General features: G+C 46.6%; 1 protein-coding gene across 1 annotated transcript in view; it reads left to right on the forward strand.

The window, feature by feature from the left end:
- The window catches only part of HADH (hydroxyacyl-CoA dehydrogenase), a 42,878-nt gene that overhangs the window by 15,174 nt on the left and 1,584 nt on the right, over window positions 1–26,120 (forward strand). Inside the window, exons 4-7 of the mRNA XM_084626671.1 lie at window positions 2,948–3,074; window positions 17,695–17,784; window positions 19,450–19,522; window positions 23,923–24,039. Coding sequence (XP_084482797.1) covers window positions 2,948–3,074; window positions 17,695–17,784; window positions 19,450–19,522; window positions 23,923–24,039 — 407 coding nt within the window. The remainder of the gene's footprint in view (window positions 1–2,947; window positions 3,075–17,694; window positions 17,785–19,449; window positions 19,523–23,922; window positions 24,040–26,120) is intronic.

Below are 26,120 nucleotides of genomic sequence, written 5' to 3' on the forward strand. Positions count from 1 at the left end.
GCAGGGGAATGAAAGCTGCATGGGGCAAACAGGTAGTCCGTGGGACTTTAGCATCCCCAGAGAGCACTGGGGAATTGGGGTAGGTATTGTCCCTGCTGACTGCTTGAAATTTTATGCTTGTAGATACAAATTGACTTAAACTAAGCCAGTTAAGTGCTTTAACAGTACAGAAGTTTTGTACAAGCACAACTCAAAGCACTAAATCTGCACTCAGCAGCTGAAGGGGCTCTGGCTGCAGCTGTCACACAGGGTTTCTATTTCAGCTTAGATGAATCATGCCATTGATTCCATTGATTTGTATGCGTAGTCCTCTGCATTCTTATGGCACCTTCCATTTGAGGATTTGCTGGCACTTTACAGACTTTAATGAATTTACCCTCATAGCAGCACTGTGTGACAGGGAAACAGAGAAGTGTAATTACTTTCTGGGGTTTTGCCTAACTGTGTTTGCAGGTTATATTGTTTTCAGTATTACATTTGAGAATCCTCCTACTATTTGGAAATGGTTATGATGCCTCCTCTTCATACATAATCAATGACCCTGGTAATGTCTCTGAGTTTCGTTTTCAGAATAGTGATATGGGTGGGTTCCCCTCCTTATGCACCACATGTTCTACTGTCATTGAATCAGTTCCTGTCCTGCTCTAAATAGGCCAGTGCAGGATTGTCATGTCACTTCCTGCGTCCATTATTATGTGTGCATTTAATTTATGTTGCTTCTACTTTAGACAGGTGTGTCAGTCGTCATATAGTGAGAGTTCTTCATTATTTCTTTTTCTGTGAACCCCCCTGCCTTTTCTCTCTGCCTCCCTAACTGTACACTGCCCATTTCTGTGCAGTGGGCATTGCATATCATCATTTCTGTTGATCCAGGATTTATCTTTCTGTTAGGGCAGCAACCCCAGCCAGGAGCTGGCTGATGTGTCTGGCTTGTGGTTTGTATTCTGAAATTGTGTTACAAAACTGGCCAGAAGGAGGCATTCTTTCATCCACAACTTCAGCATTTTTAAAGAAGGAGCTGGACAGTCTGGATAACTTCATGGAAGGCGACGTTTCTTTTCTCTTGTCTTTTGAGTTTTGAGATTCTGTGTGATTCTTCCTGGGCCCCACTAGGTGGCACTGCAGGCAAGGACACCTGATTCCAAAAAGATTTCATTAAGGGTTTGTCAATATTTCCATTTACTAAATGCTATTTTCAAAGGTTGTTAAGCATTGCTCTAAGCTGGAACTTTTACTATCTAAATTTGGTTTAAACCAGTTTATTAGTTTAAGTAGATAATGTGGGCAAGGTGCACTCGGACACAATGTAGCTTTAATGAAGATTTTTTTCTAATTGTATCTATAGAACAATGCAAAGCTTTACTTTAACAGTAAGGTTCTGATTTTTACCCACAGAAGTGGGCATTTCAGAGATTAGAAGCTTAACTAAAAAATTCTGACCCTGCAACCATTAGTTTGTGAGAAGGAGTCTTGTCTGTTAGGTTTGCTTCTGGGTTTGTTTATTTATGAGAGACTTCTGTATGGAAATTCATTTGAAGCAATGGTGAACATTCTGAGTAAGGGTGGGTCGTGAATTGTTGTCCTTCATATTCTTTGACCTTCAGAAATCTTAACTACTGATATCAGAATTGTGGGTGCAAAACATTCTTTCAGTGCCCTGCCCAAGAATAATCTGGGGGTTTGTCTACACAGTGCATTAGTCTGCCTAGAGAGGTGTAAATGCTAATGTGCACTAGCATGTTGCATACTAGCTGGCCTATGCGGACCCTGCAGGCACTCACTAAAAGTTCCCTAGTGCACATTAATGTAAGGAGTGCAACACGCTAGTGCACACTAGAATTTACATCCCGCTAGTGTGGACTAGTGCACTGTGTGGACAAGCCCTAAGGCTTGTTTTGTGGTGCTGTTGCCAGGGAGAAATGATTAAAGGATAGCTGCTGGGGAGATGTGTAGGTAAGACTTTTTAGAGACATTTATGTGATTGTCAGACTCAGAAATTCAGATATTTTACATAAAGTAAAAATGCAGTGGCTTTCACAGTCTCTTTTTACATAACAAGTGTTTTTCTAACGCCTCAAGATCTATGATGCTCTCCTGACTCAAAGAAGAAACAGTTTCTCGATCTAACAGGTGTTATGAGGTTTAATAATTGAAAAGTGCTCTGAAATCTCATTAACAGAAGGTACTATATGAATTATTTAAATTTAAGAACTGGTTTATGCCAATGGATGGATTTCTTTTCCCTGCCATTATAAATCTAAAAAAAACACCCCACCAACCACATATCTGGATATGGTCCTGTCTACTGAATGACTGTGCTGTATGCAGCAATTCTTGTCTCTTCGTGGCATCTGTTTTCCTGCTCTACTTCTTCCTTTTGCAATATGTCTGCTGTCTAGATCTCTCAGTGTATACTGTAAAAAGATTATTGGCAAAAATTTTCAAAAGCTAGACTCTTAGATCCATATTTAGATTTCTAAGAATAGGATTTTCAAAATCATGTAAATGACTTAGCAGCACAAGTCCCTTAGGCTCTTTTGAGCCAATGAAGAATTTTCCTGAAATAAGAGATTTGTGATGGGGACTATGAAACTTTTCTACTTTTCATGGAAAAAACTCTTTTCTTGATCCAGTGAGGAGACCTATATATTCTTCTTGGAGTTACAAATTCATACAACTTTCAGAGACAAGCTTAACTATTGGTCATTGCGGTGCTATTTTTAGTTGCATGCTATGGAAAGACCAGTGAAGGGTAGTGTCAGCTATGTATGATGGGGTATTTTTAAGAACAGTTGGCCTACAATAGGCTAGCTGAAAAAAAAAAAAAAAGACACTCATGATTAGCCACTGAATGCCCATTGAAATCTGTTGATCTTTAGAGCACAGACCTTCTTGTTGACAAAGATAGCTGTCATTTTTACACAATCCTCACTTCCTTTCCCCACAGAAACACAATATTTGCGAGCAACACTTCGTCTTTGCAAATAACAGACATAGCCAACTCCACCACTAGGCAGGACCGCTTTGGTGGCCTCCATTTCTTTAACCCAGTGCCTATGATGAAGCTTGTGGAGGTAAGTGTCTGATAATAAATATTATAGCATGGCAATATACTTGTACTTCACTGAGAGTTCATTAATGTAATAGGATGTATCCCAGTGTGTAGCCCTCATGACCAGGAGGAGCTACCTTTAGAGATAAGAAGATGAAATGACCTCCATTCCAAGAGAGGGTGATGGACTGAACAGTCCAACAGGACTTTTTCATCTCTGGTTGATCCATCTCCATGCCCAATCAGCTTCTGGCTTCTCTGCTGAGACTGCCAACAAGAGCATCAGGTTTGATGATGATTTCAGTCACATGGACAACTGTCTGATAAGAACTTTTTGTGTTTTAAGTCATCAGGCAATGGGCAGAGGAATTTGGGTTCCTATGAGCCCAGGCTGGATATGAACTGATGTTAAAAGAGGTGAAAGACCCCACGTCCTGTTGCCAGTCCCCTGAGTCATTAGCTCCTTTATTGTGAATGTTTCAGAACATCCGAAGCTAATCCTTAGCATCTTTGAAACAATATGTATTTTTATGCTTCTGATACGTTTCAGGTGAAGTGTGTGGAGATTTTGAAATAATTTGTTTTTAATACCAGGTTTGGATCTTTATTTCTCAGTTGTATTAAGGTACGAAAAATACAATTATTTTAAAGCTACTTGACCATTCATCTAAAGGCACATGTGCCTGGTGTCTGTCGTTTTAATAGATCATAAAATATGTATTCATCTTGCTACTTAGAGTAGAATAATAAATGCATCCCCTGTGGAAGTGTACAGGAGCACATGAAGTCCGTCCCATCATAACAACATTACTATACTCCTTACCCAATTTATCCCCCTCTCCAAAAAATAATGACCAACATAACCATTTTTTTTAACATCTGATGCCTATGCAGTGGGAGTAGGGGTGAGCCAGAACCCCAGATCTGAAGCACTTACCATAATTCCCTCAGACTTGGGGGGCGGGGTTGAATTTCACAGCTGGATCTATCTTTGAAATAGGTCAAACCAAAAACTGCAGAGACAAACACATATGAACTTTTGGGTATGTCTGAAAGTGAACTTTGGGCCCATCTCTGCTACGAAGCAAGATTTCTTCCTCCCCATGCCCTAAAGTGCTGTGCTTCTTTCTCTCTCCTCCGACCCCCAATATATGAATAATTCTAGAGTTTCCTCAGTAACAAACATTCACCTATGTTGTGCCTTCTGTTATAACTTCCTAGTTTTTTAGGCTTATTTTTTTGTAATAATTTTCTGGATGAAATCTTCCATGTGTTATCTCAGTCCTAAAATAAATGATATTTCAGGAAAGTTTGAACAAAATCTGTCCATCTGTTGTGTTCTGAAAATGCCAATTGATACACATTTTCTGCTGTAAAAAATACTTGAGTCTCTCTCTCTAGATGCATTAATCATATGGCAGATCTTTGCAAGCTGAAATTTTCCACCTCAGTAGTGAATACTGGGGACTGATCTTCAGGCCAACTTACAAAGTGGTATTTACAGGACTGTGAAATAGCAGAGATGTATCATCACTGGAGCTGGTCAAAACTCAGGATCAATGACCATGAGAAAATATTTTCCCACGGAAAAGAAATTCTAAACAAATTTCATTTTGGAAAACTCAAGATGTTTCTGTTCAACTTTTCCCAAAATGAAACTGAGCCGCCAGCAGCTCCTGGCTCCAAGGGACTCTGAGGGCTGCCTGGGGAGTCCCCTGCTATGGAGTAGGGAATCTTAAAAGTCCTGAGAGCCCTGGTTCGAGCCGAGGCGGTCATACTCCTGGCTCCACAGCAGGGAGTCTGGAAGCCCTGGGGTCTGTGACTGAGGCAATCTGTATGGCACAGTTACCCCAGAGCTGCAGGCTCTGGAAGCCCAGGCTTCCCAGCAGTTCCCCAAGGGAGCTGGTAGACCGGCAAGTTTCCATCAGGACTCTTGGAGTGCACTGGCAGAAGTTTGTCAAACTGAAATGGTTCCACAAATATTTTGGTTTGAGGAATTGGCATTTTCCGACGAAAAAGAGTTTTGTTTTAAAATTCCCAATCAGCTATAATTGTCACTAGCCTGATCCGGCAAAGGCTTTTGGCGTTGGGACTTTATGTGGGCATAAATATCTGCCTGGGATCTCTTTGTAGGGTTGAAACCAATGCTAAAAATTGAAAGAGACATACTAGTTTTTCCTTTTGTCTAGAGGCTCTTTCAATTTCAGGCTGTCCTGCAGCATCATAATGTTTGGATTGGCAAACGCTGCAGACCTGTGTTCCCTAGGTAGAATAGATGATTCAGATGGAAATAAAGAAAAACCGTAGAAATGTGTGTTTTATTATTACAATAATGAGCTTTTGTTTAGAGTCATTCTATAGTAATACAGTCATCAGACCTCTCTAACAGGAGGTTACCATATTACATAGTGAGCATCTTTACACTACCCATGGCACGTCATCTCCAGTGATTTTACTGAATTGAGTGAAAACTCTCTGATTACACATTTAACAAACCAGGCATGGCTGCAAATGTTAACATTCATAAAAATTGGACAGGTATGTTGGGGTTTTTTGCAGGTGGAATGTTCTCTCTCTGAATTTTGAATAAGTGGTAACCAATATGTAGAAACATTTCAGTTACCCAAGGTCTCATGAAGCTTATTTTTGTGAAACCTCAATTTGGTGCCTAATTCCAGTTGACATTAAACATTTATGTAAAGAAATACAAGTTCAGATTCCTATAATAATATTAACTCATTCATATTGCATATATAGAATATATTAGATTAATAGTTTTGCTATTAAATGGTTGACATAGATCTTGTCAACCCCATAGTTTTGCACTGATTTAATTAAACTAGTTTACTTACATGTGCAAACCCCAGTGTGAACACTTCGATTAACAGCGGCTTTTTTCAGTTTAGCTTAAGTATGTTGCCAACTTAAGTTGAACTGGAATAAGCTTTTTTTAAATTGAAATAAAAATATCCACATGGCCTTTTGAACTGGCTTAACTAAATCTGTTTAAAATCACACTTCAATCATAAACTCTGTGATTCTAAGGTCAGAAGGGGCCATTATGATCATCTAGTCAGACTACCTGCACAACGCAGGCCACAGAATCTCACCCACCTACTCCTGTAACAAACCCCTAACCTATGTCTGAGCTGTTGAAGTCCTCAAATCATGGTTTAAAGACTTCAAGGTGCAGGGAATCCTCCAGTAAGTGATCCTTTATATCAATCCTGGGCATCTTTGTTTATAGTGTGACAAAGTTCCTCCTCTATCTTAGTGGGTCTTGCGCTTATTGGCAGATTTGCTCGCCTTGGAGCTTCACGGCAGCCCTCAGTTTGACCGTTTTCATGAACCCACAGTCCAGGTCAACTCCTCCTGTGTCTGACCAGGAGTTGGGACGTTTGGGGAGAACCCGGGCCCGCCCTCTTCTCCGGGTTCCAGCCCAGGGGCCTGTGGAATGCAGCTGTCTAGAGTGCCTCCTGGAACAGCTGTGTGACAGCTACAACTCCCTGGGCTACTTCCCCATGGCCTCCTGCCAACACCTTCTTTATCCTCACCATCGGACCTTCCTCCTGATGTCTGATAATGCTTGTACTCCTCAGTCCTCCAACAGTATGCATTCTCAGCTCCTAGTGCCTCTTGCTCCCAGTTCCTTACGCGCGCACCACAAACTGAAGTGAGCTCCTTTTTAAACCCAAGTGCCCTGATTAGCCTGCCTTAATTGATTCTAGCAGCTTCTTGATTGGCTGCAGATGTTCTAATCAGCCTGTCTGTCTTAATTGTCTCCAGAAGGTTCCTGATTGATCTGGACCCTTCCCTGTTAAGGAGCCGGAATCGTTCTTCACTCGCTCCTGAGCTATTTGCTTTCCTTTCTTTCCTAAAGCCCCCCGGCCCGGATTTTTCACACTTTTCCTTTTGCTTAGTTTCCCCCCCCGCGTTTGGGCCGGACGCTTTGTTTTTTTGGTTTCGTTTTTTCCCATTTTTTTGAGCTGCGTCAGTGTGCTGGCCGGTCGCCAGCACCCCCCCCCCCCCCCCGATGCCTGCTTTTGGACTTTGCTCCTTGCTTATTTGAAACCCCCGGAGGAGGGGGGGAGGACTGCCAACCTGCTGTCCGGAGAGGGGAGTGGACCCCCCCAGACCCAGCTGTTTTGCTTTTTGCCTGGACTTTTTCCGAGAGCCTTGGGACAGAGCCAACAGCTGTAGCAGACGCCAGAGGCCGGAGAACTCCCGGGCAGCTATGAATCATCGTGGAGAGAGGCCGTAAGACTGAGGGATTTCTTTTGAATTTCTACCCTCGGGGGGGGGAGTTGACTGCATTTCAGCTGCGCCTGCGGCGGCACAGGGGTGTAGCAGGGAGCTACCCCCAGATCCATCGGTGCCCCCAACCCCCCCCACCACTATTACAACTATCACGGCCCCCGCTGCTTCGTCCCTGCTGGCAATCTGCCATCTGCCTTCGGATCCAGCTGTTTGCTTTGGACTTTGCCTTTTGGACCAGGCATAACAACCAACCAAGCGAGACTCTTTGGACACTTGTGGTGGGTTGTCCTCCCCCCACCCCCCCCCGGATTGTTTACCCCACAGCCTACCCCTACTACCGGACCCCGATTTTTGCCCCCCCCCCCCTCCCAGTGTTTCCCTGTCTCTCCCTGCTTACAATGGCAGAGAAGGAGGGACGCAAGGCCCCTCCACCGAAATTGGTTGCCCCTTCCCCATCTACCCTCCTGCCCACCCCTCAAGATTTCCCCACCGCCTCCATTGTTAGAACCCCTGCCACCGCCCCCGCTGGGGCATCGGCAGTGGGAGGCACCGGGGCGATTACTACTGCTGCTCTGGTTCCTGCCCCACTAGATTTTAGGAACGCCCCCCCAGTTAGACGGAAAAATCGAAGTGGGCCAAAAGGGAAGGGCCCCGCTAATGCCGCTGGACCCTCCGTGGCAGAGGCCGCCCCCACCACAGTGGCCTCGTCATCGATCGCGGCACCCCTCCCAGCTGTTCCCTCCACCAGCTCTGCGACCATCCCTCCCCCGGCCCCCAGGACGTATGCCCGGGTGGCGACAGGCCCCCCCTCACCTGCCGCCTCCTCATCTCGCCCTCCCACTGCCTCCGCTGCCATTACCAGTAGTCGGGGCCCTCTTCCCGCCCTGACCAGGAAGCACGGTGTTCGTTGCCTTTTAGTACCCGCCTCGCCCCACGTGGAGGCATACGTGCAGGCGTTGGCGAAAGTGGTAGGACCCATGGCCATTGTGGCGGCCTCCAAGATGTATGGGAAGGTCGTTCTCTTTCTGGCCTCGGAGACTGCCGCCCAGGAGGCGGTGGAGAAGGGCCTAGTGGTGGGGGGGGTGTTTCTCCCCCTAGAACCGCTAGAAGATCTGGGCGTCCGCTTCGTCCTCACCTCCGTTCCTCCCTTTTTACCTAATGTTGCCCTGTTACCTGCTCTTTCTGCCCTGGGGAAGCTTGTTTCTGTTATTAGCCCTCTCCCGTTAGGCTGCAAGGACCCCGCCCTCCGTCACGTCCTATCGTTCCGCCGGCAAGTGCAGATTTTACTGCCGGCGGGGGTGCGTGACGGAGAGGCGCTCGAGGGGTCCTTCCTAGTTCCCTACCAGGGAGCCCGCTATAGGGTCTTTTATTCCACCGGAGAGGCCCGGTGCTACCTCTGCCGCTCGGCAGGGCATGTCCGCAGGGACTGCCCTTTGGCCCGGGGGAGAGGGGCACCTGAGACCCCCGAGACCCGGCGGGATATCGGCCCTGTTGTTGCCGACACCCCTGGCCACCCGGCACCCGACACCACCCCCCCTCCCACCCGATCCACCGCTGCCCCCGTCCGGGCCCAAGAGGCACCCCTCCAACAACGCCCGGGCGACCACGGGAGTCCCACTCTTGCCGTAACCACCTCGGCAGAGCCTATGGAGGGGGGTGTGGCAAAGCTTTTACCGGGTGCAGGAGAGGGCTCGCCCCAAGGAGAACCCCCCGCCCCTAATGCTGCCTTACCGCTACCCCCCCAAACCCCTGAACCTCTGCCTCCGCGCCCCGCTCCGTCCCCTGCTACTCAACCCCCGGACGACGCCATGGAGGGCTGGACTGTAGTCCAGGGGAAGCGAGGCAAGCGGAGGGCTCGAGCCCCGCTGCATTCATCTGACGCGGAAGCCCCCCGGAAGACCAGGAAGGGAGGTGCCGACCCTGAGCCTCCCGCCTCGGCCACGAGTGAGATCCATTCGCTGGTGTCGGGAGGTGAAGATAGACCAGCATTGGAGGGTGGAATCCCCCCTCCGCGGGGGACCCTCCCCTCCGAAGCCCCGGGGGAAGCCCCTTCTAACCAGATACCACCTGAACTCCCAACGAACCCCGACGTGACCGCCGAGGCGGGCCCTAGCGGAGAGGCCCCTGGGGTGGTGGGAGTTGGCCTCTCCTCTGTGTACGCAGAGATTGAAGCCCTGGATTTGACCCCGGTCACCCAGGGAGGGGATGATTTACTGCCGGCCGGCCTCGATTTGGGCAATCTCACCCCAGGCCCCCTCTCCCCATGCCCTTTCCCCCTGACTGCCTTTCCGGGTGAGCACCCCACGGAAAGTGGTTTACCGCCTGGGGCCATGGCTGCCACGACCACCCCGGAGCCAGTACCTAGCATTCCTCGGAGCCCCCTCCCTTGCCCCTTCACCCCCGACCCTGCTCGGGAGGCGCCTTCTTTTCGCTGTGCGCCTCCTGAAGCCCAGGGCCTTACCTCTGCCCCTGCCCCCACCCCTATTCCGGTTCAGTCTCCCTCCTCCTGCAAGGCTACCGCCGCCCCTGGGGTTATTTCTTTTCCGCCTTTTGCAGATTCCCCCCAGGGAGCAGTCTTTATGTTTTCTAGTTGCGACTCCCCAAGAGTTGCACCTTTCCCCCTGCCATCCCCGTCCGCCCCAAGGCACGAGATGGAGTTAATAACCCCAGCCTGTCAGACACCCCGTCGGCGGTCCGCACCCTGCCTACCCGCCTTAGCGGACCACGAAGCTGCATCAAAAGCCCCACCAGGGACTGCTCTGGGAGTTGTAACCCTACCCCCCCATGAGCTGCAGCATGCATTACGGGAGTTCTTGAAACGATGCCGTGGTGCCCGCGATAGGGCACAGCTGGCTCTCCAGCAATGGGGGGACTTTGATCGACTCCTTCGGGCCGCGAGAGCCCTTATGAGGGAGGGTAGAGGGCAAGGGAGGGGCGGTGCCGCGGCCTACGAGCGGGCCCGCAGCTTCCGGAAAGAGTTACTTACTCACGGGATGGGACACGGGTTGCTACGCGACCCGCCGGGGGCCATGAGTACCCCCACCCCTGAGAATTCCCCACCCCCCCAGCCCTCCGCATGACACCTCTCATCATTGTAACCCTGAACACCAGGGGCTGTAGGATGGCTCTCCGCAGGTCCCAGGTGCTCTCCTACCTTCGGGAGGGGAGGTACTCTGTGGTTTTCCTGCAGGAGACCCACACGGACCCAACCGCCGAGGATAGGTGGCGGCTGGAATGGGGGGACGGGGTATACTTTAGCCACTGCACGGCTTGGCAAGCTGGAGTGGCGACCCTGTTCTCCCCCACCCTGCGGCCCGAGGTGCTCGGAGTCACTGAGGCCGTGCCGGGCCACTTGTTGCACCTCCGAGTTCGTTTGGAGGGGCTCGTGGTCAATTTTGTTAATATCTATGCCCCGCAAGTGAGCTCACAGCGGCCGCAATTTTACCAGCAGGTGTCCGAATTTCTCGACACCCTGGATTCACACGAGTGCCTGATCCTGGGAGGGGACTTTAACACCACCCTCGAGGAACGGGACCGCTCGGGGGCCGAGCCGAGCCCGGCCGCCGCGACCATTCTTCGAGACATAGTCGATTATCACTCCCTAGTGGACGTCTGGCGTGACCATCACCCAGATGATACTTCCACGTTTACCTTCGTTCGGGTGGAGGCCCGTCGGTCGCACCGCTCTCGGTTAGACCGTATTTATCTATCCCGTCTCCATCTTTCACAGGCCCACTCCTCCACCATTCGGCCGGCCCCTTTTTCCGACCATCATTTGGTTGCCGTCACGGTCTCCCTCCGTGCAGAGGGACCGGGGCCGGCTTACTGGCACTTTAATAACAGCCTGTTGGAGGACGAGAGCTTTGTGATGTCCTTCCGGGAGTTTTGGCTGGCCTGGCGGGAGCAGTGGCGTGCCTTTCCCTCGGTGCGGCGCTGGTGGGATTTAGGGAAGGTGCGCGCCAAGCTCTTCTGCCGCAACTACACTCGGGGCACCAGCCGACGGAGAAATGCGGCGATAGAGCAGTTGGAACGGGAGGTCTTAGAGCTGGAGAGGCGCCTGGCCGCCAGCCCCGGGGACCCGTCCCTCTGCGGAGCGTGCCGGGAGAAGCGGGAGGAACTTCGAGCCCTCGAGGACCACCGGGCCCGAGGTGCCTTTGTCCGGTCCCGCATCCGCCTCCTTCAGGAGATGGATCGCGGCTCCCGCTTCTTCTACGCCCTGGAGAAAACGAGGGGGGCCAAAAAACACGTCACCTGCCTTCTAGCGGAAGACGGCACCCCCCTCACGGATCCGGAGGAGATGTGTGGGAGGGCCCGTGACTTCTACGCAAACCTTTTCTCCCCGGATCCGACCGATCCTGGCGCTTGCGGGGTGCTCTGGGAGGAACTCCCCACGGTCAGCGTGGGCGACCGAGACCGGCTAGAGCTGCCTCTCACCCTGGCCGAGTTCTCGGAAGCCCTCCGTCGCATGCCCACCAATAAATCTCCGGGCATGGACGGGCTGACCGTGGAGTTTTACCGCGCGTTCTGGGACATCCTTGGCCCAGACCTAGTCACTGTCTGGGCTGAGTCCTTGCAGGGCGGGGTCCTCCCTCTCTCGTGCAGACGAGCGGTGCTCGCCTTGCTGCCGAAGAAGGGGGACCTCCGCGACTTACGAAACTGGCGTCCCCTCTCACTCCTTAGCACGGATTATAAAATCGTAGCGAAAGCAATCTCGCTGCGGCTAGGGTCCGTGATGGCGGACGTGATTCACCCAGACCAGACCTATACTGTCCCGGGTCGCAGCATTTTTGACAACCTCTTTTTAGTCCGAGACCTTTTGGAACTCGGGCGGAGAGACGGTCTGTCGTTCGCCCTCCTGTCTCTCGATCAGGAGAAAGCGTTCGATAGGGTAGATCATGGGTACCTCCTGAGCACCCTGCGAGCGTTTGGATTCGGACCTCAGTTTGTGAGTTTTCTCCGGGTGCTGTACGCCTCCGCGGAGTGTCTGGTTAGGCTCAACTGGACCCTGACCGAACCGGTCAGCTTCGGGCGAGGGGTGCGGCAGGGGTGTCCCCTCTCAGGCCAGCTGTACGCTCTGGCGATCGAGCCTTTCCTCTGTCTCCTCCGCAGGAGGTTGACGGGGTTGGTGCTGCGGGAGCCGGAGCTGCGGCTGGTCCTGTCGGCGTACGCCGATGACGTCCTCCTCGTGGTCCAGGACCCGGGCGACTTGGCGCGAGTGGAGGCATGCCAAGCCATCTTTTCGGCAGCCTCCTCCGCCCGAGTCAACTGGGTCAAGAGCTCTGGCTTGGCGGTGGGGGGCTGGCGGCAGGTAAGCCCCCTCCCACCCGCGCTTCAGACCATCCGGTGGAGTGCCGGCCCTCTGCTCTATCTCGGCGTTTATCTTTCTGCCACGCACCCTTCTCCGCCGGAGAACTGGCAAAATTTGGAAGGCGGCGTGATTGAGCGGATCAGGAAATGGACGAGGCTACTCCGATGTCTCTCCCTTCGGGGGAGAGCACTGGTGCTTAACCAACTAGTCCTGTCCACGCTCTGGTACCGGCTCAACACCCTAGCCCCGGCCCCGGGTTTCCTGTCCCACCTCCGGAGATTGATTCTGGAGTTCTTTTGGTCAGGATTGCACTGGGCCCCTGTCGGGGTTCTCCACTTGCCCCTGAAGGAAGGAGGGCAGGGCCTGAAGTGTCTGTACACTCAGGTCCGCGTTTTCCGCCTCCAGGCCCTGCAGAGGCTCCTTTATAGTGCAGGTAGTTCGCCGTGGAGCATATTGGCGCATGCCTTTTTACGCCGCTTCCATGGGCTCCGCTATGACCGACAGCTCTTTTATCTTTGTCCGAGAGGTTTTCCGCGAGACCTCTCCGGGCTGCCGGATTTCTACCAGGACCTCCTCCGGGCCTGGAAACTGTTTTCAACGACCAGGTCCGTGGCGGCCATCGTGGGGGCAGATCTCCTCACGGAGCCCCTGCTTCACAACCCCCAACTTTGTGTGCAAGCGGCGGAGTCCCGCACGGTGCGCCAGAGGTTGGTCCTGGCGGGAGTTACGAGGGTCGGGGACCTCCTGGACTACGACCGGGGGGACTGGCTGGATCCCCTGACGCTCGCTCGACGCATGGGGCTCTCCAGCCTTCGCACCCCCCGGCGCGTGCTTCAGGAGGTGGAGGCCGCTCTGACCCCCGCCGCTCGGGCTTATGTTAGCCGAGCCTTGTGCGAGGGCGCGCCCCGCCCATCCCTTACCCCAGGCCCGCCGGACCTTTCCATCGGGCCCCTACTCTGTCGATCCCAACACACCCCTCATCCTTTCACTGCGAGCCGGCTGCATGAACTGCAACCGGTCGGTTTTCAAGTTGCATCACGGAAATATCTATATACACTCACGCTCCATACCCTTCATGCCCGCACCCTGGTGTCCCGCCCCGATACAAAGTGGCGAGATCTCTTACCACCTTTGGAGGGTGAGCAACCTCGGTGGGCCAGCCTGTACTCCACCTTGGTCCCGAGGCCCGTCGGGGACATCAGTTGGCGGCTCCTTCACGGGGCTGTGAGCACGGGCGTGTTTTTGACACGTTTTACCTCCCTTCCGGAGACTTGCCCTTTTTGCAACGTGAGGGAAACCCTGGCGCACGTCTATTTAGAGTGTGCCAGATTGCAGCCTCTTTTTCGGCTCCTCACAAATATTCTTTTGCGCTTTTGGCTTCATTTTTCTCCCCACCTCTTTATCTATACACTCCCCATCCGTGGCCCCACCAAGTCGCGGGATCTCCTGGTTAGCCTCCTCCTAGCCTTGGCTAAAACAGCCATTTATAAGACCAGAGAGCGGAGGTTGGCTCATGAGGCGTCCTGCGATTGTGAGGCCGTTTTCCGACTCTCAGTACATTCACGTATCCGGGCGGAGTTCCTCTGGGCAGCGTCCACCGACTCCCTTGACACCTTCGAGGAGCGGTGGGCGCTGTCCGGGGTTCTCTGCTCGGTGACCCCGTCCGGTTCCCTCCATCTGACCCTCTGATTGAGGGAAAGAGCGAGAGCCGCCAGTCACAGCCGTTAGTTGCTGTGAATACCATCATTACTGTTTTCTAGGAGGGGTCCTATAATACATGGGTGTACCCCCCTCCCTCCCAACCACCCACCCCGCAGCCGTGCCCATCTTGTCGGGCACTCTCAGGAGAGGGAGGGTCGGTGACCCTGGGCGCGGCGCTAGGTAACTCGAGAGGGTGGAAGACCACGAGTGTCGAGGAAGCCCCCCCGCTCTAGGCCACCAGGTAACTCAGGAGGGTGGAAGACCACGAGTGTCGAGGAAGCCCCCCCGCTCTGGGCCTGGGCTAACCTGAACACCTCTCCCTCCTGAAAGCTGTTGTGTTATACCTTTTGATTGCGTTGTTTTGTTGCTAAGTTTTTTTTTTTATCCCTTTGTATTCTTTGTAACTGTTACAAATAAATTTCCTTTCTGTTTCAAAAAAAAAAAAAAAAAAAAAAAAAACCTTCCCTGTTACCTTACCCAGGGAAAAGGGACGTACTTAACCTGGGCTAATATATCTGCCTTCTATTACTCTCCTGTTGGGGAACAGCGGAAACTGAACCAATCAGAACAAATGAACTCAGAGTGCTCTTGTTAGCTCCACGTTTTATTTCGTGCACTAGGGACAGGATGAAGAACATATTGGAAAGCTTTCACAGGAACCGATCCTGTGCATTGCTGAGATATTGTAATGGCAACGAGACTCAGCACTTCACAAAATAGGGACCATTTTTTTTCACAGAGCTACTTCATTCCAATCCAAAAGTCACTATGGGGAAACCGAGGCAGGAGGTGGCGAAGTAATTTGCTCAGGGCCCAAGGTCTCCTGTGTTCCAGTCCAGTGCTCTGTTATCGTTGGCTATGTAAATCATCCAATCAGAGATGAGCAACAAGACCACATGACTCCAAACTCACCAACACAGCATGAATGGCAAATATTTGCAGTTTGTGAACCACCTGCAAACCAAGTATTATTGACCCAATAAATGTGTGAGTAATTTTGCCAAATTAAAAAAAAAAAAGTACTCTCCTGTAGCCGTCTGCCCGGACCCTGTCACAATAGACAGGTCTTAATGTACAATGGGTCTGATCCTGTTTTTCCAAAAGTGTCATGGGATCTTTCATGTCTGTTTAGAGAAAATGAACCTGTGTGTCTTTTAAGGCTGAAAGGCCCTATATGATGACTGAATGGCACTCAGTTTCTTTGTTTCAGAATGACAAAGGGCTGAGGTCAGAACAGGTGAAATCCACTTGCATTGCGTTACCTAAAAGTGGAGGTCTGGAAGAAAGCAAACATCTCTGACGAGGAAAGAGATTCAGAACAGAATTGCAGGATGAGCGATACTTTTGATTATACATCTGGAGAGAACGTACCCATGCCACTGCAGCAGGCTTCAGTATCAATTTAAAATGTTCTAGTGTATTTAAATTTTATATAGATTTTTCAGTGGGACATGCATTTTGACCCTGTGACACTTAAGCACTTGCTTTAGGGATCAACGGTTTGAACTCTGGACGTGCCAGTGCCAAATGGCTAACTAAAACTACACTGGTTTCAGAGTAGCAGCCGTGTTAGTCTGTATTCGCAAAAAGAAAAGGAGTACTTGTGGCACCTTAGAGACTAACCAATTTATTTGAGCATAAGCTTTCGTGAGCTACAGCTCACTTCATCGGATGCATCACGAAAGCTTATGCTCAAATAAATTGGTTAGTCTCTAAGGTGCCGCTAGTACTCCTTTTCTTAAAACTACACTGTTAAGATGCTGTGATGCTGGGGTCAAATCCGTCACAAATTTCTTTGAAGATTGTCTAAAGGGCACTTATTTAGTCCATGCAGAAATTCTCACTGAATCTAACGGGACAGCTTTCACAGACACACATTCTCTTACTTGGCTGGTTCTTATTTGCATGCTCAGGGTTTAATTGATTGCCATATGTGGGGTTGGGAAGGAATTTCCCCCCAGGTCAAATTGGCAGTGACCATGTAGGGGTTTCACCTTCCTCTGCAGCATGTGTGTGGGAGTCACTTGCCAGGATTATCTGGATATATCTCACTTAATCATTTCCCTGCCATTGCAGGGGTCTCTGGCTTTGGTGCCCCTCAGTCCCTCCTGTTCTCTGTCTGGCGTACAATAGTCTAGTCTCCTATGGACCATAATACTTGATCTAATTTTGGTAGTTGGAATTAGTATGTGGGTGCTGGGTGGTGTTGGTGGCCTGTGATGTACAGGAGGTTAGACTAGATGATCTGGTGATCTCTTCTGGCCTTAAACTCTATGACTCCTTTTCAGAAAAGAAGAAGAGAGTTTTTAGAGATTTTTCCTTTGACAATTTGAGAGACTAGTATTTAGCATTCAAAATTCCTAGAAGTAAAATAAATTTGAGCTTCCTTGAAACTGGTGTACAGTCTTGTGTGAATGTCTTCCAGATGCTTAGATCTAACTTCAAAAGAAGCACACTACCATTTTACTGCTGAGAAACAAATCCTGCTGCTTTTATTCCACGCTCACTGTTTTTGTGTTGATATCAGTAGTCATTCTGGTGCTTAGGAGACCAAATTCCACTGAAAATCTTGTGATGATAAAGTCTATCTGTCACTGCTTATGTAGCATAGTTGATTCTGCGTGGATGCATAGAAAGTCCAAGTTAACTAACAAATGTTATTTCCAGAGCTGCATTGGCATCATTTCTCGTTCTGGGGCACTAATAAATAAGTAAACAGATACCTTGTTAAATTCAAACTCTGTTAAACTCTTTAGAAAAATCCAAGTTTGCCAAAGGGTAAGGATAAAATTGCTAAGAAAATAACTTGGGTCCTTCCTACTCTTAAGCTTATAAGAGGCCTTTACACAGTTTGAAAAGTAGAAATTAAAAACTGTTTTCTTTAGACTTCATGTGTTGATATAATACAGTGTCTGTGTCTGTCCACCTGTTTATATTGGCCAAGGAAGCCATGTTACACCCTTTCTATCAAGAACTGTGTGTAAACATGGTTCTCTAGAATGTCGCCAATGTGTTTCCCTGGGCATTAGGGACCTTATGGCTTTTTTGAAGTTTTTATACTATCCACACAGGAGCCTTTACAGTAGAATTCTAAAAAGATGAACGCCATTGCTTTGAACCTGGTGCATGTTTTAAATGTGTTACAGTAACAATTTCAGAATGTGGAGGGTACTTTGGGGTGCTTTAAAATAGATTTCACTGTTTTATTGTTACATGTATATTAATTTTGGTTAGTGTGACTGTTCTTTGTAATATAGGTATTTTGTGGAATATTCAGAGAACATCCTGAATCATGGTTTAATTTTTGGCACAGTTATCGGGGTGGGGAGAGAAAAGGCTTCTGGTTGCTTATTAACGCATGTTGGTTCCCTGCTAGGTCATCAAGACACCAATGACCAGCCAAAAGACTTTTGAGTCGCTCATGGAATTCACCAAAGCATTGGGAAAGAATCCAATATCTTGCAAGGCAAGTAGGTCTAGATTGTGAGGAGAGACGTGCAATGCTCAGGGGACTTCAGGTCTGCTCATTTTAAAAAAAAAACTATTCATTTTAATGTGGTGTGTAATTGCATGAACACAATGAAAATTTTGTACTCTGCTTCTGGCACAGATTATCCATTCCCATGCAAATCCCTTCAGGAGAGAACAACTTGCTTGCTAAAAGTCCTTGAAAGAAAGAGAGATCCCAATCTGCCATATCATTGTGTGAATGGAGTGGGTCTGGCTGTTGCGTGGAAAGAGCAAGGGATAGTTCTGGCAAACCTAGTGCGGGTCAGGGATCGCAGTTAACTGCTCCAGTCCATTCAGACCCTAACTACAGTGGAGAATCTTGATCCCCTTGCCCTCCAAACACCTGAGGCATCACAGCCAGTTCATGTGCTGTGTTGCTTTTGGATCCTCCACTATGGGTAGTCTATGCACATTATTCTCTCTCAGTGTGGGTCAGAGCAGTATTAATCTTCACTGCTTTTTGCTCATTCGCCTTATAGAGGGCTTCTGGGGACTGGAGTTGTGGGGAGGGGGAGGCAGCGCGATGGCTCCTCCCCTTTCATGGAAGCATCTGGCCCATAGAAAGGAGGAATTATTGTCAAGGAGTTGTTGGCATCCTGGGTTCTGTTTTCAGCTGTACCACCACATTGTTTTGTGGTCTTTGGCAGGTTTTTTTAAATCTCTGTACTTCAGTTTCCCAAATTGTAAAGTGTAGATAACTCTTTCCCTTCTCATCAGTTACTGTTTGTAAAGTAGTTTGACTTCCATGAGCAAAAAGCACGATGGAAGTGAGACCTTGGACAAGTTCCTTCGCCATTCTGTGTGTTAATTTTCCCCTTTGTAAAATGGGGATTATAATGTTGCCTAACATTGTGAAGCACTTGGAATATGTACTTGCTGTATAAGAGCGTGAGGTGTGGTACTTTGTACTATTATTTATTATTATCCTAACATGGGATAGTATATTAAATAATACTGGTGTTTACAGTACTCTTTCATATGTTCTATTTCTCATTTCCCTTTACATTTTTGATTACTATAGAAGCTTACATTAAAACAAGATCTTGGTTGTTTGGGAGTCAAGCTGCCCCTGCTGCATAATTCTCAACCCAGTTCATCACTTTCTGTTTGCAAAATTGACATTGGTTGCTGTTGAAGTGATTATGATGTCACAGAAGTTTGATTTACAATGATGAATAAACAGCAGGAGTAGAAAAGCTCTTAAACCATGAATGTGTTTGTTAATAAATTCACACACGAAAGGGAAGAACTCCTCTCCCTAGATTAGATCACCAAAAAAACCCAGTATCAGCAGAATTTTTCTGACTAGCTTGTATTTTCCAAGTAGCTTTCTAAGAGGCAACATTGAGTCTTTTAAGACCAGTTAATAATTAAGAATGGGGATGAGGCCCTTTTATGTTCCCCAGCCATATCTGATCACATAATAGCTCTTAGTTATGAGATTAATTTCTGTTAAACAAAAGTAGTGAACAGGTAAATCAGGCAAAAGACCAGTAGTCCAGAGTGAACTGAAACTTGGTGAGCTAATAAGCAACTTCCTTGTTGACCTTGTAATACAGCATTTGGCTATAGTATCGGTATAGAGGGTTTATTTAGAAACTCTGTGCGTTTTTTTTTACAGGATACCCCAGGATTTGTTGTAAATCGTCTCCTGGTGCCATACCTGCTAGAAGCAGTCCGGCTTTATGAGAGAGGTATTTACCAGTGGTATTTACTTTGTGAGATGTTGACGTTACTCTGCTAAATATTAATCTCTTCAGATAAGTGTTGGGATTGTTATAAATGTTTGATCTTTTAGGAATCAGTCAGATGATAAAAAGTTGTGATCATGTCAAATGTCAGCCTATAGATGTAATTAAAAGAATTTCTCATCTGAATTTTGAGATGCTGAGCAATCCCTGGATGCTGAATCAGTATTTATAAATTGCTTATTTGAATTTTCCAATGGCTGGGAAATGCTTTAGAGATGATGGGGAGAGTTGGCTTGGTTAGAACACCTGTTCTTGGGTTAAAACGGGTGAAGTTTTTGAACGTGTTTTAGAATCTTAAAAGCATATTTACCCATGAAAACTAATCCAGGATAAGGTAGGATATGGATTTAAAGTGGATTAACTATTCCAGATTAACTCCATGTGTGGACGCTCTTATTTCTGGAATAAGAGAGTCAGCACCTGAAGTTAGTCTGGAATAGCATTCTGGAATAACTCCTCTTCTAGACAAGCCCTAATACCCATTTTCAAACGTGTCTTGGGCACATAGGAACCTCGGGCTTTCTGCCCTTGAAAGTTATATCTGCATAGCTACAGTGGTCAAGGATTTGAAAAAAACAACCCCCTGACCGACATAGCTATGCCAACAAAATTCTCAGTGTAGGTGTAGCTGCTGTTCCCACACCAACAGAAAAACTCCGGTCGCTGTAGGCTGCGTGTATACTAGGGTGTTATGCTGACTGACATACGCTCGATAGTGTAGACAGAACCTCAGTCCCATTGCCTCCCAGTAACCTCCTGCTCCTCTCCCACTAGCTCTAGTTGCTTTGGGGACTCCTGCTTTAGTGGTAGTCTCTTTTGCATTAGGATTTGGAAGGGAAGGAATCCTGACTCCCATAACCAAACCCAGCTAATCTTAAAAACCTAAACCATTTAAAAAAAACAAACAAACAAGCTAGTAATGTGAGTGGATAAAGGGCAAGTTACAGACGCCATGTCTACACTAAAAAATTAAGTTGACCTAACTTACACTGGCAGTAATTACATTGTGCCTATCTACACTTTTCTCCTTGTATCAGCAGCGTGCATCCTCACCAGAAGCACTTGTATCAATTGCACTGTCAATCTGGGGCATTGTGGGACAGTTCCTGAAGGCCAGTAACAGTCAATGTAAACAATGCAGTGTCTACACTGGCACTGCGTTGACCTAAGTACATCGAACTTGACTTTATGCTACTCATGGAGATGGAGTTAAGTCAGTGTAGTGGGGCAGTTACGTCAGCAGGAGCAAAATTTAAGTGTAGACACTTCCATAGTTAGGTCGACATAAGCTGCCTTGCGTCGACCTAACCTCGGTAGTGTAGACCAGACCTTAATGGAATTGTTCTTATTTCAGGCACTCTGTTCGTCACTGCATGCTATTAACAATGTCTTTCCAAAGTTTTGTTTTCGAAAGCAGCATTTTCTTACAGATGAAAGCATTCCATTACCAGCATTCCAGCTAGTACATTTTAAATATTAAAAAATCTCCTTTATAGCTTATGGAAGTGATGGTTTGATCTCCAAGAGAAATTTAAACTTGTGCTACTTGTTTATCCATCAACAAATGCATCTAATTACATCACGAAGGGAGAATAGAGCAAATTACAGTGACTTGAAAGGCAAAGGAGCGGGGGTGGAGAGGGACAGCTTTTCTCTTAGTAAAATATCACAATTTGGAATACATTATGTGGGTGTTCTAATGTGTTAAGGAGATGGCTTTGTTAAATGATAGATGTAATTTTATGCACTTAGGGAGACGATAGATTTTTAAATTTATAGAAAAATTTCTCAAGGATTTTATAATAAAATCAACTCCCCTTTGCCTAACCAAAAACATTATTTTGATTTCAGCTTTGTTCTGGTTGGTCTTTTTTGTTGAAGAATACAAGGATTCTACACTTGTTTAAAATTTTATTAATGAACTTTAATTATTTAATGAATAAATTTAGGGGGTTGATTGAAGTTGCGTTAAAGCCTGAAGACCTGACGTTCACATTGATTGATATTCTCTGTTGGAATGTGTTAAACTTGTATCATATCTGTTCCTCTTGTGTTGATCCTCATGGTAGTGACTTGAATCAGGTTAGAAAAAGAGCATTACTCTACTAACCTTGGCAGGGAATCTAGGATATTTCTTGACAATAATAATCATTGAAACTTTAATTTTGTGGGGTCAATCATTGAAGTCCTGGGCATGCAAAGTATTCAGGCACAATAAACATTTGAGTCTGTGGGTAAAGATTTCAGGATTTCAGCTTTTGCATGGGCTTTATTCCTCTAATGAAACATTGCAAGTAATTATTTAAATTGGTGCCTTATTATGAGGATTAATATAGGAAAGTTCATATTGCGCTCTTTTTATTGAAAAACCAAGAAACCTCAGTAAAGTAGTCTGGCTTACATGGAATTCCTGTATTTAGGTAGCTCTGACTATGAATTGGGGGACAGCTTTTTTTGTGCTGTGGTCCTTCTAAGTGTATTCTGTCTTTATTGTTTCCAGGGGGCAGGGAGTTCTCCTGCAACTAGTTAATGTCGGTAGGTGGTCAGGCATCTAAGGCTTTGTCTACACTGGACTTTCGTCAGCAAAACCTTTGTTGTTCAGGGGTGTGAAAAAATCACACACACCCCACCCCGAACGACAAAAGTTTTGCTGACGAAAAGCACCCATGTGAACAGTGCTTTGTTGGCAGGAGAGTTCTCCTGCCAACAAAGCTACCGCCACTTGTTGGGGTGGAAGTTTTTTGTCAGCAGGAGAGCTCTCTCATGCTGACAAACAGCAGCACAGCTGTCGCTAAAAGGTGCGTAGTGTAGACATAGCCTAAGTGGTAAAGTGTCTACTGAAGCTAAGAAAGTGAACCAAATATTTTGCTGTTGTAAGTAGGTATAATTCCATCAACTTCAATGGATGAGTTGCATCCATTCTGCTGTGATGAATTAGGCCCAATAGTTTAAATCACATTGAAATTAAGTGTCATTAAAATTATTTTCCATTAGTGAAACAGGCTAATTCTTACCATCTTTCAAAAGTAAAATGCGGATCCCAAACATTTCAACATGATTTTTTTTTAAAAGGGCACAAGAGAACATATCAGCCACAGAAAGGGAAATGAGTCTTATCAGCTGCTTTAGAAGTGGATCAGCAGTTGAAGATGTCCTGCTTAAATAAAAGGCAGTTTGAAAACTTCTTGCTCATGTTCCACAATTCAGAGTATTCTCGTTGATTTATGAAAAAGAATGAAGCCCAGGGGCTTGAATCCTACAAGCTGCTGCGCACTCTCCTTTCTCATCAACCTTAGTGGAAGTTGACTTGACGCTTCACAGAATTGGGCCCTTTGAGACTTGTGTAACTCGATCACTTCAGGCTTCAACCAAAGTCCCTGGAAGTCAATCAAAAGATACACAAAGTTCCTTGGAGTCAAAGGGAAAGTCCCTTTAATGGCTAGCCTGTCTCTGACCTCTTTCTCTGTATCTAATCTCTATATGGCTGAGTTTTATTCTACGTTCCTTTCCTTTTTTTTTTAAAACCACATGAAATTATTTTTCAGATTCACATTATAAATTAAATGTCTCAAGTCTTGGTGTTTGGGATTTTATTAACGACATTTCTGTATATTTTGTATTTTTTGCAAGTCTGAAATGTATAGACTTACACCAGAGCAAGATATTTTTATGAAAACTTAAAAATAATCAAGCACAAAATTTCTTCAGAGTGACTTGTTTGCAAGGTTTCAAACAACTTTAACTTTAGTTAAAATAGCTTTCTCTTCTTCTCTTGTTAGTGTGCCCTGGATCAGGGGTCTTTTGTATCATTATCCTCACATACAGCACAAAAGCCTCTACTGAAATAGGCAATACAATAAGGACGAAGTCAGGAAAATGGGAATTAGACCCACAAACATACTGTGGGAGAGGCCCAGCTTTGTACTCTTCTTTCTAGCACTTCCTGTCTGCTCCTGCTTTGCTGGCTGGGCCCACGTTTAGTAGCAGTTGAGTCCCTAGGGATCTATCGGTTTATTGGCTTCTGGACTTTTCTCACAACTTTGATCTATGGGTCCATGTATTTGTCCTTAAACTGTCCTTGAAAGTATGCCAGTGAGGATACTTAGCACTATTCTGGATACTCCTTAATGTTTACTGTTTTATATTTCTGCTGATAACCATGCCAAACACAATGCTTATTTCCATAACATATTTACTATGTGCTGGCTCAGTTTTAGGGGACCTGCAAAGATTACTGTAAAGAGCTGTGCCAGCATGAAATAACACTGTGTTAATTATTTAAAAATAATGGCAAATGGATACAGAATCTTCTCTGTTCATCAGACTGTCAATATTTTCTCTAGGAGATGCATCAAAGGAAGATATTGATGTTGCCATGAAGCTGGGGGCTGGCTATCCCATGGGTCCATTTGAACTGCTGGACTATGTTGGGTTGGATACCAGTAAATATATTATAGATGGTACTGTATACACATTTTCTTTCTTTCTTAGATAAATTGTAACTGGAGGTGTCAACTTAAGTCTGACTTACACTGAATTTAAACTGAGGAAAGTGACTTTGCCTATTAATGAATGATCAGTCAGCATCAATAATAACATGCCATCGTTTTCAAAGGCATGTGTTTACAACATGGGGGAGGTTCATCCCAAGTGACTATAGTTGTTCTGGGGGTCCCTTTGTGTGTGTCTGCACTAGAAAAATTAGTCCCCTTGTTGCAGCACTGGTGTTCGGCTGCTAATGCAGCCATGGCTCAGGCTTTGAGCAGTTTGCTAACATAGACCACTGCTGGAATATAGGTGCTTTTCAAACCGAGACCAGGCCACAGTGTGTTGTGGGGGTGAGAGAAGCATGAAATGAGGCTAAACTGTTGAACTCTTCCTCTTCAAGAGTGTGAGGAGAGATGTTGTGCTCCAAAGAACACCCATAAACTCACTCTGTAAAATCCCTTCCAAACTTCTCTGGCTTTAATTTGTAAAACTGACTTACATTTCCTTAGAGAATGGTGCATGTGTATACATGAAGCGAAATAAGAAACCCTTTTGCCTACACCATTTTTGTTTTGGTTGGAGGAGCCCTACTAAGTGATTTACAACAGTTATTTTGGAGAGAGAAACCCACCTCTTTAAAATAAATGTGGTTTCTGCAACTCTAATCAAACAATTAGGAAAATGGATTGCATACTGTATAAAAACAAGTTGGCTGCTTTTGAGTGCCAGAATGACTGGAGAGTGTGGCAGTGCATAGCAGCATAAGAGGGGAAAGCTATAAAGATTGAGCAAAAATATGTAATAGGAATCACAGCATGATAAGGACGTGCACATTCTAAATGCAGGCTTGTGTTTACTGGAGGTAATTATGAGAGGTAACTTGGAAGTTTGCCATAGAGTTAAGCAAGTTGGAAGAAGGGGAGCTCCATCCTTGTGGAACAGTGTAAAGATTGTGTGGAAAGTAACTGGGAAACAGTAGGAAGAGCGGTCAGAGTCCTCAGTTTCTTGATACTATGAGGGAAAAAGTGATCATTGGGAATCATCTTAAACTAGTCTCTTTGTCAAGACGATCTCCTGTGAGTGAGCTGGGAGTATAAGTCTTCAGACTGTGGGTAGTAGAGGCTTAAACAAGAAGCATAAATATGTACATACCACTTCTAATGAATTTCTCATATAAATATTATATAGCCTTCCTTCTGTAATAAATGTGTGAGAGAGTTCCCAGTCATGTGTTTGTCATTATTGTTGCTCATACTCTACCTCTGGTGTTAAAATGTTTATTGCTGAGCACTATACTTAAGTGCTAACATCCTGAAAGCCTTTTTCAAACAAGAGCTCAATCCTCAAAACATCTCTGTGACGTGTAGGGAAGTAGTAGTATCCCCAGTTTACTGATGGGAAAACCAGGAATGGTTATTTGGCTGATTTAGACTGTGTTTTCAACAGAAAGGTATCAATGTAGGTTAATAATCCCAGTGAAACTGGAGAAGCTAATGAAAATGGGTGAGGAAAGGGAGAAGAGGAATGAATTGGAAGTGACAGATATTTAGGAATGTATTCCCTCCAGTCCATTTTCCTACATGTTTTACAAACCATATTTCCCTACAGAGCTAATAGGGAAGTCATTTATATGTGTTAAAAGTTGAATGTCTCATCATTTGTAAGTGAACAACAAAATATGAAGTGCTAAAGGTCTTGGCTTTTCAATAGCTATAAGATGTCAAACCCCAAAGAAGATGGTCTTGCAGAAGCACCTCAGAGATGTGATGAATGTTTGAGCTGATTAGCCAAATGGGATCTGGAAAAACTAAAACTGAAAGCCAAACTAATTGGGACTTTTTATCACCTCAGACTGAGTTTGATTCCAGCCTATTATCCCTAACCTAATGCCTCCCCTTGCTGCTTTGCTGTGCTCAATAACAAGGGCCCATAGTAATTGTGTTCCTGTAGAATTATTCTGGCAAATGTATTTTGAGGGGTCAGGTATAAGTGCTGTCCTTGCAGAGGTTACCATAGTGACACCTTTCATGACAGCTGCTCCCCAGCATGCAGT

Source organism: Lepidochelys olivacea (assembly GCF_965140295.1).
Source record: "Lepidochelys olivacea isolate rLepOli2 genome assembly, chromosome: 4".
NCBI classification, from domain to species: Eukaryota; Metazoa; Chordata; order Testudines; family Cheloniidae; genus Lepidochelys; species Lepidochelys olivacea.